General features: G+C 49.5%; 1 protein-coding gene across 3 annotated transcripts in view; it reads left to right on the top strand.

Moving 5' to 3' along the window:
• EVA1C (eva-1 homolog C) overlaps positions 1-12970 on the top strand; it is a 96018-nt gene that overhangs the window by 56053 nt on the left and 26995 nt on the right. For all 3 annotated transcript variants that reach the window (XM_073668311.1, XM_073668310.1, XM_073668309.1), the window contains exon 2: positions 11892-12097. In XM_073668311.1, the coding sequence (XP_073524412.1) occupies positions 12053-12097 (45 nt within the window). In that variant the 5' untranslated portion in view covers positions 11892-12052. The remainder of the gene's footprint in view (positions 1-11891; positions 12098-12970) is intronic.

Raw genomic sequence — 12970 nt, 5'->3', positions numbered from 1 at the left:
TAATTATGTTATTTTTGGAACATCATCATATAAAGTGCTGCCATCTCATGTCAAATGGTGGCAAAATAGTCTACACCAGTGATCTGCTAGCATTGCGAAACAATAACTCCAAGCATGTTGGTGGCTTTGCAACAGCTGGAGAGTTCAGGTAGAGACAAATTATATTGAGGGAGAAGTATAATATACTAACATATGTACTGTATACGATACAGTACATTGTACCAGGGGTGGACACAGACAGCAAAGGGCCCCCAGTGCCGTGCATGTGTCTCGGCCTCTCATGTGTCATGCCCTTCTAGAGTATGAATTCCTACACATATAGACACACATATCTAAAATACAATGCTAATAATTACACACATAATTACATATTATGCACACATATACAAAGTGTACACATACACAGAATCCACATAAAAAGTGCACGCATACACACAATCCACATATGCAAAGTGTACATGACGCGCCCCTGGGCCTGTGTCGCGCTGCGTGAGCTTACCCGGAGCCGGATCTGTTGAGGGTTGTAGTCTCGTGGCGGTGACCCGGTCCGTGCCCAGGGAGTCAAACTGGACGGCAGTCTGTTAGCGGTAAATGGTTGATGACTACGCCACCCGTTGAGTGCAGCCAGGGGGCTGCTGCTGCAGGGCAGACCGCTGAGGCCGATGGTGGGATTGTGCAGCGTGATAGTATAACCCCCAACGGGAGGGGTATGGCCTCAGGGCAGCCGACGTGGATGATGGGGGTAGCAGGAACCACTCAGAGACGGTACGGTGTAGTTCAGGGTCTTTACTGGTAACAACGACAGACCCTCCCGGAGTACTTGCTAGCAAACGGGGCCTGGTCAGTCTTTGAGCAGATGGGATCTCCCCTGGCCAGGCGTAGTTGTAGGCCTCCCAAACTGACTGTACTCTTCTGGCTACCTTGCTAGAAGCTGATGTAAGTAGCCCACGTCCCTGAGTGTACCGTGTGGTGCTCACCCGTATGGCCGGTGACTCGGGGCCTTCTAATGGCTTCCGCTCCACGATGGCGGTGCTGGTCCCACGCGTGTGACCGTGCCTTCGGGCTTCTGGGCCAGAGGACCTGAAATCCCCTGCCCGACGGATTCTGCTGCTGGGTAGGAGTTAGTCCCCACAGCCTCGGACTCCGGGTCCGGTAAAGAATCTTCTTAGTCAGGGCGAGCTCTGTAGCTGCCAGCCCCTGACTCCTTGTAACTCTGCTGTTTCCTATGCTGCTTCTCTTCTCCACTCTCCTTGTCTCTCTCTCCCTGCCTCAGCCCCGGGTTTATACAGGGGAAGTTCTTCCCCTCCCAAGACTGGGCAGGAGGTGTGGCATGCACAGGATCCCTGACCAAAGGACCTCCCACCTGCTCTCAGACATAATATCTCTATCACTGTGGCAACCAGACCCCTGGGGTGTCACATTCCCCCCTAGTGAAATTTAGTACTCCGGGACTAAACACATTTAGAAAAACATAACAAAGTATAACAATAACAATACTATAAGAAAAACACATAAGATGGTTACGGCGTGTCCGCAACCGGATGCAGTCTTTGAAGAAAAGCAAAGGTGTCCATTTCACCAACACAGGGAGACGTAACCAGGTAGGGGTCTGTCCTACCCCGAGTCCTTAACAGTCTCTAGTCCATCCTGGGTTACGCTCCAACTATATACAAGGATTCCCGGTAAATCCACCAAGGTTTCCTAAAAATAACTAGAAACACAAAATTATACACAAGCAACAAGACACAGAAAAACATAAATAAAACAATTTATACACTTTAAATTCTCCAGCGTGCGGGTAACTGGCCTCTAGTGGCCCGAGTGGACCTACGGAGCTGACTGTCTGGCCCTGAACTACAGGGTGTAGGAGCTGTCAAGGGTAAACTGGGCAGCTGTCTACCAGCTCTTTGTCTCACTAGGGGTACGGCAGGCTCACTATAAGCAGAGGGTTGATTCTCCTGTTCTGCTTGTGTGGAGTCTTCTGCCTCCTGGACCGGCTGTTCTTCCAGCTCTACCCGTTGCTCCGTAGGTTCTTGGGATGATGGTTGGAGGAAGGTGAGTACGGGTACCACAACTGCACCATTGACTTGAGTCCAAGACTGAGGAAAGTCCCCGAGCACGGTACTAACCATATCTTCCCTTTCTTCCACGGGTCGATGGTCTTCTTGTTCCTCTTCAGGGTTCCTCAGTTGTTCGGGACACTTCTTCAGGTGGTCCCGGGATACAATGGCTGTGGTTTCCCCTCCGTCTTTACTGATGGTACAGACCTTCGGGTTCTCGTGGCTTGAGGGCAGTACGGTGTACGGGTCCTTCTCCCACTGGTCGTCCAACTTGTGGAGCCGTCTCTTCCTCTTCAAGACCTGCTCTCCGGGTACCAGGGGAACAGCGGGAGCATACTGGTTGTAAGTTTTCTCTTGTCTTTCCCTAGCCTGACAGAGACTTCGCTCCACGCTCTCCTGTACTCTCCGGTACTGCTGCTGCCTCTCTGTGTCCCAGTCTGTTTCTGGTGAAGTGTCCTCGGGGGTCAGGACTCCCATTTCCAGGTCAACCGGTAACTTACCAGGTCTCGCCCTCATTAGGTAAGCCGGGGTACAGTTGGTGGAACCTACCGGGATGTGGTTGTATAGGTCCACCAGATCGGGCAACTTTTCAGGCCACAGACTGCGTTCTTCCAGGGGCAACGTTTTTAGAAGATCCATTACCACCTGGTTCATTTTTTCACAAAGTCCATTAGTCTGCGGATGGTAGGGTGTCGTCCTTATCTTCCGGCAGCCATACAGATTGCAGAATTCCTGAAAGACCTCCGCTTCAAAGGCAGGTCCCTGGTCCGTCAGCACTTGGTCCGGGTACCCGTGTGGACGGCAGAAGTGCTGCTGGAAGGCTCTAGCTGCTGTTTGAGCCGTTAAGTCCTTGACGGGGACGACAACCAAGAACCGGGAGTAATGATCCACGATGGTTAACGCGTAGACGTAGCCACTTCTGCTTGGGGTCAGTTTTACATGATCCAAGGCTACCAGTTCCAACGGTTGCCGGGTGACGATGGACTGCAGGGGAGTCTTCTGGCTGGCTCGGTCCTTCCTTCTCAGGTTGCACGGGCCACAATCTCTGCACCACTTCTCGATGGTTCCCCTCATGCCTACCCAGTGGAACCGCTCGCGCAGCAGGAACTCCAGCTTTTTCCACCCAAAGTGTCCAGCTCCGTCGTGGTATGCCTCCATCACCATGGCTGCGTCTCTTCGTGGCACCACTACTTGCCAGAGTAATTCATGCGTCCGGGAGTTAACCATTCTGCGGCACAACTTCCCTTTGTAAAGGAACAGTCGACTCTTCTCTGCCCATAGTTGTTTGGCTTCCTCCGGAGCGTCTGGTTCAAGGCGAGCCTCCGGCCGAGTCAGCATCTCCTTCACCAGTCGGACGGCAGGGTCGCTGTCTTGCGTTTCCGCCCAGTTGTAGTGGGGTAAGGGGTTCAACGTAGCAGCCTGCTTACTCCTTACCCGGTGGGAATACTGAATAGTCCCATGACGGTGGAACGCAGGGAGTTCAACTTCTTCCAGTCCCTCCGGATCTTCTCCTCCGTCCGGCAGGTTGGGTATCCTGGACAGGGCGTCCGCGTTGGTATTGGAGCGTCCTGCCCGGTATTTAATTGTGAACTCGTAGTTGGACAGACGGGCCATCCACCTCTGCTCCAGGGCACCGAGTCTTGCCGTGTCCAGGTGTGTCAGCGGGTTGTTATCCGTGTACACGGTGAACCGGGAAGAAGCGAGGTAATGCTTAAAGCGCTCAGTGATTGCCCATACTACGGCCAGGAACTCTAACTTAAATGAGCTGTAATTCTCGGGGTTCCTTTCGGTGGGTCGCAGTTTTCGGCTGGCATAGGAGATTACTCGTTCTCTCCCCTGCTGAATCTGGGACAGTACGGCTCCTAGCCCGATGTTACTGGCGTCGGTGTAGAGGATGAAGGGCTGGCTATAGTCCGGGTACGCCAAGATTTCATCCCCCATGAGGGCCATCTTCAGCTGGCGGAAGGACTCTTCTTCTAGCTCTTCCCATTTGAAGGGCGGCTTCTGGTTCTTGGCCTTCCGGGACTGGCTTATCAGGAGGTCCTGCATAGGCGCTGCCTTTTTGGTGAAACCGGGAATAAACCTTCGGTAGTAGCCTACCAACCCTAGGAACTGCCGCACTTCTTTTACGCTGGAGGGGCTTGGCCATCCCTTAATTGCGGTGATCTTATCGGGGTCGGGAGCCACTCCGTCAGCGCTCACCACGTGTCCCAGGTATTGCACCTTTGGTTTCAGGAGGTGACACTTGGAGGGTTTCACCTTTAGGCCGTAACTCGCCAGAGCTTCGAACACCTCCGCCAGGTGTTTCAGGTGGTCCTCATAAGTTTTGGAGTATACGATGACATCGTCCAGGTACAACAGGACCGTCTCGAAGTTTCTGTGGCCCAGACAGCACTCCATTAATCGTTGGAAGGTTCCTGGGGCGTTGCAGAGTCCGAACGGCATGCAGGTGAACTCGCTAAGTCCCATCGGGGTGGTGAATGCGGTCTTCTCCCGGTCCGCCTCTGCTACAGGAACCTGCCAGTACCCGCTAGTGAGATCCAAGGTAGAGAAGAAGTTAGCAGATCTTAAAGCAGCCAATGACTCCTCTATCCTTGGTAAGGGGTACGCATCCTTGTGTGTGATACGGTTGATTTTCCGGTAATCTACACACATCCTCATGGTGTTGTCTTTCTTTTTGACTAAAACTAGTGGGGCTGCCCAGGGGCTACAGCTATCCCGGATTACCCCAGCCTCCTTCATGTCTCTAAGCATCCCCTTGGCGTGTTGGTAATGTGCAGGGGGTACGGGTCGATACCTCTCTTTTATGGGAGGATGATCTCCCGTGGGGATGCGGTGTTCTACCCCCTTGACTCGCCCGAAGTCTAACGGGTGTTTACTAAACACTCTCTCATACTCTTGAACCACCCGATAGACTCCTTGTTTCTGATGTGAGGGAGTGGAGTCAGTACCCAGATGTAGTTGCTGACACCAGTCCTCCATGTCTTTCTTAGAGCCGTTACCTTCCTCCGGGTGAGATGGAGGCAAGGGTTCCACAGATTGTATAGAATTTTGATTAGTGGTATATAATTTGGCTAGCGTGGCATACCGGGGCAGGTACACTTCCCTCTCCCCGATATTTATTATGCGAACGGGCACCCTCCCATGGCGTACATTGACCACCCCCCGTGCTGTCAAAATGGTGGGCCTACTGTCTGAGTAAACTGGTTCTACCATTGCCTGGTAATCTCTACCTCTCAGACCAATAGCTGCCCGGCACCAAATCATCATTTCACTTTTTGGGGGCATGGCAATAGGAAAAGGGTCACACATTCTTACGCTACCAATCTCACCGCCGGAGAGTTCCACTTGTTGCCGTTGCATCAGTGCCCGGATCTCTTTCTGGAGCACCCGCTGCTCGCCGGAGCTGGCGTTCTTGGCAACCTGCTGTAAAAGGAAAATCACCTCTGCAAGACAATTTTCAATTACGTTAGTTCCTAGAGTTATTTTTGGGTGACTCTCATGTTTATCAATATCTACAATGATCAGTCCCTGTGCGGCCAGTTCGACTCTACCGATTTTGAGGGTCACCTCTTTAAATCCGATCTGTGGCACGGGCTGGCCATTGCTGGCGATGATACTCAAGTCGTCGTCAGGGTAGCGGGTAATATCCGAGTCATTCCAGTACTGCTTGAAGAGCACGTACGGGATGGTGGTGACCTGTGACCCGGTATCCAGTAGGGCACTCATGGGAATGCCATCCAGTACCACAGGCAAGACTGGACGTCCTCCCACATATCTGTCGCGCCAGTTCGATGGGCCTGGTGATCTTTTTCCTGGGGGTTGGCCCTCTACCCCAGGTTGTGCCCGTTTAAAGAACAGTACCTTGCCATATGTCCGGGTTGATTGCAGCGGCGGCAGATGGGTCGTCCGTCCTCACTGTATCGGTCACTGGGTCTTCCTCTGGCCGGTGGGGTCCTCCTTGGTCGACGCCACGGGATGTCCTCCGGTCCGGATGCCAGCTGGATCTTCCCTGGGGTGGAAACCTGTAAAGACTGCACAGTTCGGGTTAGCGCAGCAACGCTCTTAGCTAGCTCTTGGACCTGATGGTGTAGGTCTGGAGCCGGGTCATTGTCCAAAGCCTGCGCATCAGCTCCCACAGGCCCTGCTGACAAGGGCGCCGCCTCCTGGTAGTAAGTGGTAGTGGGGCGTCTGTGGGTCACAACGCCACCTGGTGCCGGTTCTCGGAGCACCCGGATGGCTCTGTCCTTGAACTGTGCAAAGTCCAGATGGGGATCCTGTAAGGCCATTGCCCGCAACTGGGTTCGGTGGGCATTGCAATATAAACCCTCTATAAATTGTTCAGTCAACAGCCTGTCCTCGTTTCCCACCCCATCAGGGTCGGTCTGCTTTATGGCCCTCAGGGCCTCTTGTAGGTTTAGTGCATAGTCCCTTATACTCTCATGCGCTCGCTGCTTGCACCCGTAGAATCTAAGCTTAATCTCGGCTGAGGTGCGGGTATCAAAGGTGTCCTTCAGCCGGGTTAGTATCCCTGCGACAGTCTTCCTCCCAGGTGGCCAGGATTTTACTTCCCTTTTGGCTGCCCCGGTTAGTTGGGCCACCAGGATGCTCACTTTTTGCTCTTCTGTGAGGGGGTACACCTGGAAGAGGCTATCCAGCTTTTCTCTAAAGTCATGCAGGGTATGTGACTCCCCTGAGTACTGGGGTAGCCAAGCTGCTCCCGGGATATAGGGCATGGTGAAGGGCATAACTGCAGCAGCGGTAGCGCTGGCGGGGGTTGAGGCAGTGAAGCTCTCCTCCGTATCCGACATCTTCCTCCCCCCTAGTGGACCGTGGCCTACCTTGCGATGATCCTCTTCCGTAGGCCGCGGCTCCGCAGTGAATCGTCAGGGTTGAGGACCTTCCGTCGCGCTCCTGTGACGTCGGCGTCTGCTGGGCTCCTTCCAGGACCTTACGCAACGTCCGGACGTGAGGCGGGGCTTCAGTTCTCGCGCGCTTTCGGAGTCCACGCCCCTCTTCTTCCCGCGCGGCGTCCTCAAGATGGCGTCCAATGGCGGGAAAACTCCACGGATGGCGGGAAGAAGGTCGAAGATGGCGCCGGATGGCGGGAAACTTCACCGATGGCGGGAAGAAGGCTGAAGATGGCGCCGGATGGCGGGAATCTTCACCACTGGTAAGTTTGAAAAGTCTCTTTTTCAGGCACGCAGTACCCGGTGGTTGCGGGCACGAAATCCTGCCGACTACGCCAAAGTTGACGCGCCCCTGGGCCTGTGTCGCGCTGCGTGAGCTTACCCGGAGCCGGATCTGTTGAGGGTTGTAGTCTCGTGGCGGTGACCCGGTCCGTGCCCAGGGAGTCAAACTGGACGGCAGTCTGTTAGCGGTAAATGGTTGATGACTACGCCACCCGTTGAGTGCAGCCAGGGGGCTGCTGCTGCAGGGCAGACCGCTGAGGCCGATGGTGGGATTGTGCAGCGTGATAGTATAACCCCCAACGGGAGGGGTATGGCCTCAGGGCAGCCGACGTGGATGATGGGGGTAGCAGGAACCACTCAGAGACGGTACGGTGTAGTTCAGGGTCTTTACTGGTAACAACGACAGACCCTCCCGGAGTACTTGCTAGCAAACGGGGCCTGGTCAGTCTTTGAGCAGATGGGATCTCCCCTGGCCAGGCGTAGTTGTAGGCCTCCCAAACTGACTGTACTCTTCTGGCTACCTTGCTAGAAGCTGATGTAAGTAGCCCACGTCCCTGAGTGTACCGTGTGGTGCTCACCCGTATGGCCGGTGACTCGGGGCCTTCTAATGGCTTCCGCTCCACGATGGCGGTGCTGGTCCCACGCGTGTGACCGTGCCTTCGGGCTTCTGGGCCAGAGGACCTGAAATCCCCTGCCCGACGGATTCTGCTGCTGGGTAGGAGTTAGTCCCCACAGCCTCGGACTCCGGGTCCGGTAAAGAATCTTCTTAGTCAGGGCGAGCTCTGTAGCTGCCAGCCCCTGACTCCTTGTAACTCTGCTGTTTCCTATGCTGCTTCTCTTCTCCACTCTCCTTGTCTCTCTCTCCCTGCCTCAGCCCCGGGTTTATACAGGGGAAGTTCTTCCCCTCCCAAGACTGGGCAGGAGGTGTGGCATGCACAGGATCCCTGACCAAAGGACCTCCCACCTGCTCTCAGACATAATATCTCTATCACTGTGGCAACCAGACCCCTGGGGTGTCACATACACATACACAGAATCCACATAAAAAGTGCACGCATACACACAATCCACATATGCAAAGTGTACATATACACAGAATCCACATAAAAAGTGCACGCATACACACAATCCACATATGTAAAGTGTACACATACACACAATCCACATATAAAGTGCACACATAGACACAATCCACATATACAAAGTGTACACATACACACAATCCACATATAAAGTGCCCACATACACACAATCCACATATGCAAAGTGTACACATATACACAATCCACATATGCAAAGTGTACACATATACACAATCCACATATGCAAAGTGTACACATACACACAATCCACATATAAAGTGCCCACATACACACAATCCACATATGCAAAGTGTACACATACACACAATCCACATATAAAGTGCCCACATACACACAATCCACATATAAATTGCCCACATACACACAATCCACATATAAAGTGTACCCATACACACAATCCACATATGCAAAGTGTACCCATACACACAATCCACATATACAAAGTGTACACATACACACAATCCACATATGCAAAGTGTACACATACACACAATCCACATATAAAGTGCCCACATACACACAATCCACATATAAAGTGCCCACATACACACAATCCACATATAAAGTGCTCACATACACACAATCCACATATAAAGTGCACACATACACACAATCCACATATAAAGTGCCCACATACACACAATCCACATATAAAGTGCCCACATACACACAATCCACATATAAAGTGCCCACATACACACAATCCACATATAAAGTGCCCACATACACACAATCCACATATAAAGTGCCCACATACACACAATCCACATATAAAGTGCCCACATACACACAATCCACATATAAAGTGCCCACATACACACAATCCACATATAAAGTGTAACCATACACACAATCCACATATGCAAAGTGTACACATAGACACAATCCACATATGCAAAGTGTACACATAGACACAATCCACATATGCAAAGTGTACACATACACACAATCCACATATAAAGTGCCCACATACACAGAATCCACATATAAAGTGCCCACATACACACAATCCACATATAAAGTGCCCACATACGCACAATCCACATATAAAGTTCACACATACACACAATCCACATATAAAGTGCACACATATACACAATCCACATATAAAGTGCACACATATACACAATCCACATATAAAGTGCACACATACACACAATCCACATGTAAAGTGCCCACATACACACAATCCACATATAAAGTGCACACATACACACAATCCACATATAAAGTGCACACATGCACACAATCCACATATAAAGTGCCCACATACACACAATCCACATGCACATAACATGCAATATATACATGGAAATTTTGTTTTGATAATTTAGACAGGTAGTAAACTTTATAAAAAAAAACATTTCTATGTGATATCTTGTTTCTGACAAAATTATCTATAGTTTTTTAGGTTCCATTTTATCACACACATATGAGTAAGGGCTCAGCAGTTGAGGTGGATCCCCTGAGCCTCTGGTCCGGGTGGGCACACCAACCCCAGTCATTGGTGCAACTTCCAGAGGACATGTGGAATCATGGGTACTAGCTAGGAGCAGACGGACAGATGGAGTGGAAACCAGCAGGGATGGATGATAGTTGAAACACAGTAGTACATGTAATAGAGAAAACCAAACAAGGAACACAAGAGTCTCAATCCCAAGACACGTGTGTCTTAACGGGCCTTAAATAGGTGTAGGGAGATTTTGTCATTGATTCACGCTGGGCAACCTGCAAAACCTGACGTGGAGCACAACAGAAGGAAGCAGACCTAGAAGAAGGGAGCAGAGCCCAGGATACCTGGGACAGGTGTATAACAATATTATTTATTATTATTTTTTATTATTTATTCCATGGCGCTTTACATGTGATAGGGATATACATAGCAAAAACATTTACATAATATTAACAAAACGAGTCAGCGACTGGTACAGGAGGAGCGAGGACCCTGCCCGCGAGGGCTCACAATCTACAAGGGATGGGTGAGGATACAGTAGGTGAGGGTAGAGGAGGTCATGCAGTAATGTGGTGGAGCGGTGGTTACTGCAGGTTGTAGGCTTGTAACAATATGTAAGCATTGTATATATATCAAAGAGGTTATCCAGACCTTTCTTTTCTTTTTTCCTATGGGTCTAGATAGCACTTGTCAGCAGGTAGTTGCTAACTACCTATCTGTGCTGCCCTACAACAATTTACTTTTCCAGGCTTGGCGCAGTCATGGACTGATCCTGCCGGGGATTCTCCTACTTGCTGTGATGTCACGTCGACAGAGCAGTTCTTTCTCTTCTGCTCTGTTGATGGGGCGTTACTGCCAACGTCATATTGAGTGACAGCCGACTCCCCGCTGCGTTAGACTGAGCCATGATGTCACAGGAAGCAGGAGAATCGCAGGCAGCATCGGTCCGTGACCACTCTAAACTGGGATAGATCGTTGCAGGGCAGCACACCCGATAAGTGCTACCTTGCCCCATGGGGAAAACTTAAAAAAAAAAGTCCTGGATAACCATTTTAACTGTTCTTATAGTTTAGATAGAGAAATAAAATCAAATTGCTCCTTTTATAGTGACAATCACCGATCACTAAAAAAAAAAGTGCATAGCAAAAAATGTGGTTATTGTAATTGCTTTTGCATTGTTAATTTTTAGTAACTGAATGAAAAAAAAAATCAAACTTCATTTTCAGCATTTTTTTTAATAATGTACTGGTATGTAGAGATCTATCTGTATATATTGGTACAATAGCAATGATCCTGAATTAACATCCTGAGAAAAATCAAATACATAAAAAGCAAATAAATTATTAAATATATAAAGACAAGTATCTAGGAGTGCACCCCAACAACCTGTATTACTGGAGGAGAATGTGTACTAGGACAAGACTGTGTCTTGAGTAAGAAACAACACAGCACTGTGCTATAAGCTAATGTTTCGCCACTGATCAGCTTCCTCACTGGGTCTCCCTCATGGACCTCCCATGCATTGTACCCCTGTTGCTACATTCATAATGTTGCTTTTCTTATCAGCTGTTAAACAATTAAAACATGGTGTCTACTACCCCTGTATATTTTAGGTGTAATGATAGACTAGTATTAAAACATGAATACAAAAGGATAGAGGTGACATACTTAATGCATTTCAGACAGGCATACAAGGTCGGACTGATCACCAAATTACCAGATGAACATCCGGAGGACATTAGCTCTGACGGGCACATAGAAAAACATCTCAAGTCTCAGACTGATATGTTCTCCTCATGTGTCCACCAACCTCTCTATTCTTCCACTTTCAAAAAACAACGGTTAATGGCTTCCAGAGACATTGATCCTAATATTCATGTGTCTGGGATATAGAGAAATCAGATGCTCCTGTACACATAATTATGTATCAGCCCCCTGACCCTGTGTCCTATAATTGAGCTATTATTAATGACTGGTGTGAATCACAAGAACCCAAAAAAATGTTAAAGGGATGGTTGAGGTCTACTTGGCGTTATCTTCGTTATAACTTATTTCTTCATTTTCTCTGTTGTCTTTATCCCAGGGTATCTGACAAGACTGCTGCAGAATCACACTGTATCTGCCTGTGACGGGGAACATCTGACGCTCCAGTGTCCTCGTCATTCCACCATCAGCATCCAGTCAGCGATTTATGGGCGTCTGTCCCATCTCCCTCCAGTGTGTGCCTCATTATCACCAGAAACCATGCACAGCCCTCACCACAAGTGCCTCGCACAAACTGCACTTCAGGTGAGTGTCAGTGGTGACGTATACGTCCCCCATATGACGACTACAGTTAGATGGTACTGGATGCAGGAGTGGCTTATTTAAGTCAGTAATTTGCAAAAGAGGAAAAGGCCTTTCTCCAAAATAGATTTGGTTTCAAATCTGAATTAGGATTTGTTGATTCGAAGTGGGTTATAGAAGGGCAGACACCCACCGTACCCTTCTTTGTCTTGCTTCATCAAAGGGGTTGTCCAGGACTGATATAATGATGGTACATCCATAAGATAGGTCATCTATAAGAGATCAGTGGGGGTCTGACACTCAACACCCCAACGATTAGCTGAAAAGTACTCTACAGTAACATGGCAGCTTTGTACCGTCCCATACATTGCTTAGTTCTATTACCTCTCGGAGCAGTTTTCAGCTAATCAGTAGGGTGGTGGTTGTTAAACCCACACCAATCTCATATCTTATGGATATACTTAAGGGATTCTCCAAGAACGTAATAAAATTACACGTCAGGACGGGTTGCAGTCTGAAGAAACACTGCTCCCGAGACCTGTGTCTCCATGTCAGAGGAGTAGGATCTTAAATAGACATACATCAGTGAGTTGCCAGAGCAGGTCTGTGACATGAGAAGAAGTAGATCTCCTCGCTGACTGACTGCGCACAGACGACCGAGGCTGGAGAAAAAAATTTTTTGTGCTCAGTGAGTAAGAAGATTTATTTCTTCTCATGTCACAGCCCCTCACTGCGGTATGTGTGTTTAAGATCCTGTTTTTCTGACAGTTGAGACACAGATCTCTGGAGCTGTTTCTTCACACTGCAACCCATTCTGACACGTGATTAGGACAGGCAATAGTTTGAATTACATAATGGGGCCATTTCATTCGATTA

The sequence above is a fragment of the Phyllobates terribilis genome, unplaced genomic scaffold (assembly GCF_046119375.1).
Source record: "Phyllobates terribilis strain yellow unplaced genomic scaffold, ASM4611937v1 Scaffold_2__4_contigs__length_985480577, whole genome shotgun sequence".
Lineage (NCBI taxonomy): Eukaryota > Metazoa > Chordata > Amphibia > Anura > Dendrobatidae > Phyllobates > Phyllobates terribilis.
The sequence above is the reverse complement of the archived record's forward strand: the minus strand, read 5'-3'. Positions and strand labels throughout refer to the sequence as shown.